The 2500-nt window shown below is 48.8% G+C and overlaps 1 protein-coding gene across 17 annotated transcripts in view; it reads left to right on the top strand.

Moving 5' to 3' along the window:
- Positions 1 to 2500, top strand: part of afdna (afadin, adherens junction formation factor a) — a 125181-nt gene that overhangs the window by 49709 nt on the left and 72972 nt on the right. For 11 of the 17 annotated variants that reach the window (XM_048249907.1, XM_048249904.1, XM_048249906.1 and 8 more), the window contains 2 exons: positions 201 to 396; positions 1603 to 1715. In XM_048249907.1, coding sequence (XP_048105864.1) covers positions 201 to 396; positions 1603 to 1715 — 309 coding nt within the window. Of the gene's footprint in view, positions 1 to 200; positions 397 to 1602; positions 1716 to 2500 lie in introns of those variants that run through there. The other 6 variants (XM_048249905.1, XM_048249902.1, XM_048249918.1 and 3 more) reach the window with 1 other exon arrangement.

The raw sequence follows: 2500 nt of genomic DNA, 5'->3' as shown, positions 1-2500 counted from the left end.
TCTCTCCTCTCTGTGATCACAAGCTCACCGCAGACCTCCAAGGCTACATCTCTCTGCGTTTTCTCTCTCTCCTTGAGAACACCTCGTCTTCCCCTCCTTTGTGGCCTTTGTATGTCAGGCAAACGTAACGTGCTATGAAGCAATTTGATTCAAAGGATTAATAATTAATATCTCTCTCTCTCTCTCTCCTTCCTTGTCAGGAGCTGGAGTTCCATGGCGTGATGCGCTTCTACTTCCAGGACCGCGTGGCGGGGAACTTCGCCACCAAGTGCATCAGGGTGTCCAGCACGGCCACCACGCAGGACGTCATCGAGACGCTGGCCGAGAAGTTCCGGCCGGACATGCGCATGCTCTCCTCGCCGCGCTACTCCCTCTACGAGGTGCACGTCAGCGGGGGTGAGTACCGCACATGCTGGCCTGCTCTCGCTCTCATCTTCATCAGAGGAGGAGGAGGAAGGCCTAAGGCAGGGAGAACATTGACCAACGGCAAGTGGCAGCCGCAAGCTTAACACAACGCTAGACCATAATAAGTTCATAATCTCGTTCCTATGGTAACACAAATGGTTTGCATTAACTGACAATTGAATACTCTGGCGTTGCGCTTTGAACCAAGTTCAACGCTCAGCTTGTTCAACGCTAGTGTTACGCCAGCGATGCCACCGTCACGCTGCCGAACAATAGGAAACCTGCCGCTTGCCGCTGGTCAGTGTGATCACCACCTAAGGGTTGGTCAGATAGGTGTATTACATCTTTTAGACATGCAGGTGGGATAAGCAGATAAGCTGTCTGGGCTTTTTCTGACCTTTTTTTGGATTTTTTTATGTGATGGTCACTGCAGTCATGTTCAGTAGTTCTAGATAAGAGCGCTTAATCAATTAAATTGAGTCAAAATAAAATGTCTAACCTCTTTAGAACATTTTGAGTCATATTTGGCATAGCATATAGGCATTGGACTGTGCATGATATCCAACGAGGGTCAAAGCAGAGGCACTACAGAGTGCTCTGCTGAGATTCTGTGTGTCTGTGTGTGTGTCTGTGTCTGTGTCTGTGTCTGAGCAGCAGAGTGTGTGTGTGTGTGTGTGTGTGTGTGTTCAGTTGCCTCGGGTGTCTTATGGGCTGTATCCGATGACGCGCGCCATCTGAGAAAGAAGCTGTTCCCACTTACCCACTTGTCTCACTCAAGGCACACACCACTCTATTTATGATCCGTGACTGAGCTACGCCTCCCGTGGTGTGTGTGTGTGTCTGTCTGTGTGTGTGTGTGTGTGTTTTTTTGCACAAGCGAGCAAGTGGCCTTTGCTGTCGGTTTGAGGTCCCGGGTGAGAAGGCCCTCTGAGCAAAGGCTTTGTTGATTCTCAGACCTTCTGTTGCAGTTGCATTGTCAGTGTGATTGTCAGCAGATTTGTCTGCATTTGGATGCACTCCATCCATTCGTGCTGCTGTTGGAATGAAACACTTGCTCTGTCGCTTGTGTGTTAACATGGTGTCTGTTCTGGACATGGTGTCTGTCATCTGGAACAATTGAACTCAAGTCAGGGATGACTATGATGGCGGTGGTGTTGGTGTTGATTGTTCTGATGGTGCGCTACCCCTCTCCGGCAGAAGAACGGAAGTTGGACCTGGATGAGAAGCCACTGGTGGTGCAGCTCAACTGGAACAAGGACGATCGCGAGGGCCGCTTCGTGCTCAAGAACGAGAACGACATCATCCCCAAGGTGAGCACCTGTCCCACCCTAACGCATAATTATGTCCCCAAAGTCCCCACACACAGTTATGTCCTCCCAAACTCCCAAACCCAGTGCAGTGTGTGTGTGTGTGTGTAACAGTTAAACTAGTAAGGACTCTGCTTTGAAGTGTTAGTGTTGGCAGACACCTGTAGCAGAATGTAATGCCTGGGAAGTTTGGGGTGAGTGGAAGGTCATGTTAACAGACCAAACACGGTTATCGAGATGGCCTGGAGGTGGCTGTAAAGGTACAGGTGGAGAGTGTAGTTGGACGGGCCCTTATTTACTAGCCGTTGCTGGCCCCACTCAGCACTTCTGCTGCCCGCTCCCTCTGCTCCTGGGTCAGGGGTGGACATTAGCACCGGCCACCAGACAAATGCTGCTGAAATGCGAAAGTGGCTGCTAGATTTCAGGCAGAAAGTAATGATTTCATTTTGAGCGGCTGGTGAATTTGTCCAAAGATCTGCCAGTGGCTGGTAGATGTGCACATTTCCCAAATGTAATGAACAGCCCAGCCTTAGGTTCTAGACCTCTCAGGGCTCTACACTAACATTTTTTTTCAGGAGCACTTGTGCGCCCAAGTTAAAAAAATTTAGGAGCACAGACAAAAATTTGGGCGCATAGTCAGTTCTGTGCCCAAAACATGCCAGTGCACCAATTGCGAATATTAAGAATGACTGACAACATTTAGGCTACAGGAAAACAGGATTTTAAAGATCAGTGCCTACTTTATTTTCAGTCTGTTCTATTTTCCTACATTTTGTTAATGTAAAATA

Source organism: Alosa alosa, chromosome 8 (assembly GCF_017589495.1).
Source record: "Alosa alosa isolate M-15738 ecotype Scorff River chromosome 8, AALO_Geno_1.1, whole genome shotgun sequence".
Lineage (NCBI taxonomy): Eukaryota > Metazoa > Chordata > Actinopteri > Clupeiformes > Clupeidae > Alosa > Alosa alosa.
The sequence above is the reverse complement of the archived record's forward strand: the minus strand, read 5'-3'. Positions and strand labels throughout refer to the sequence as shown.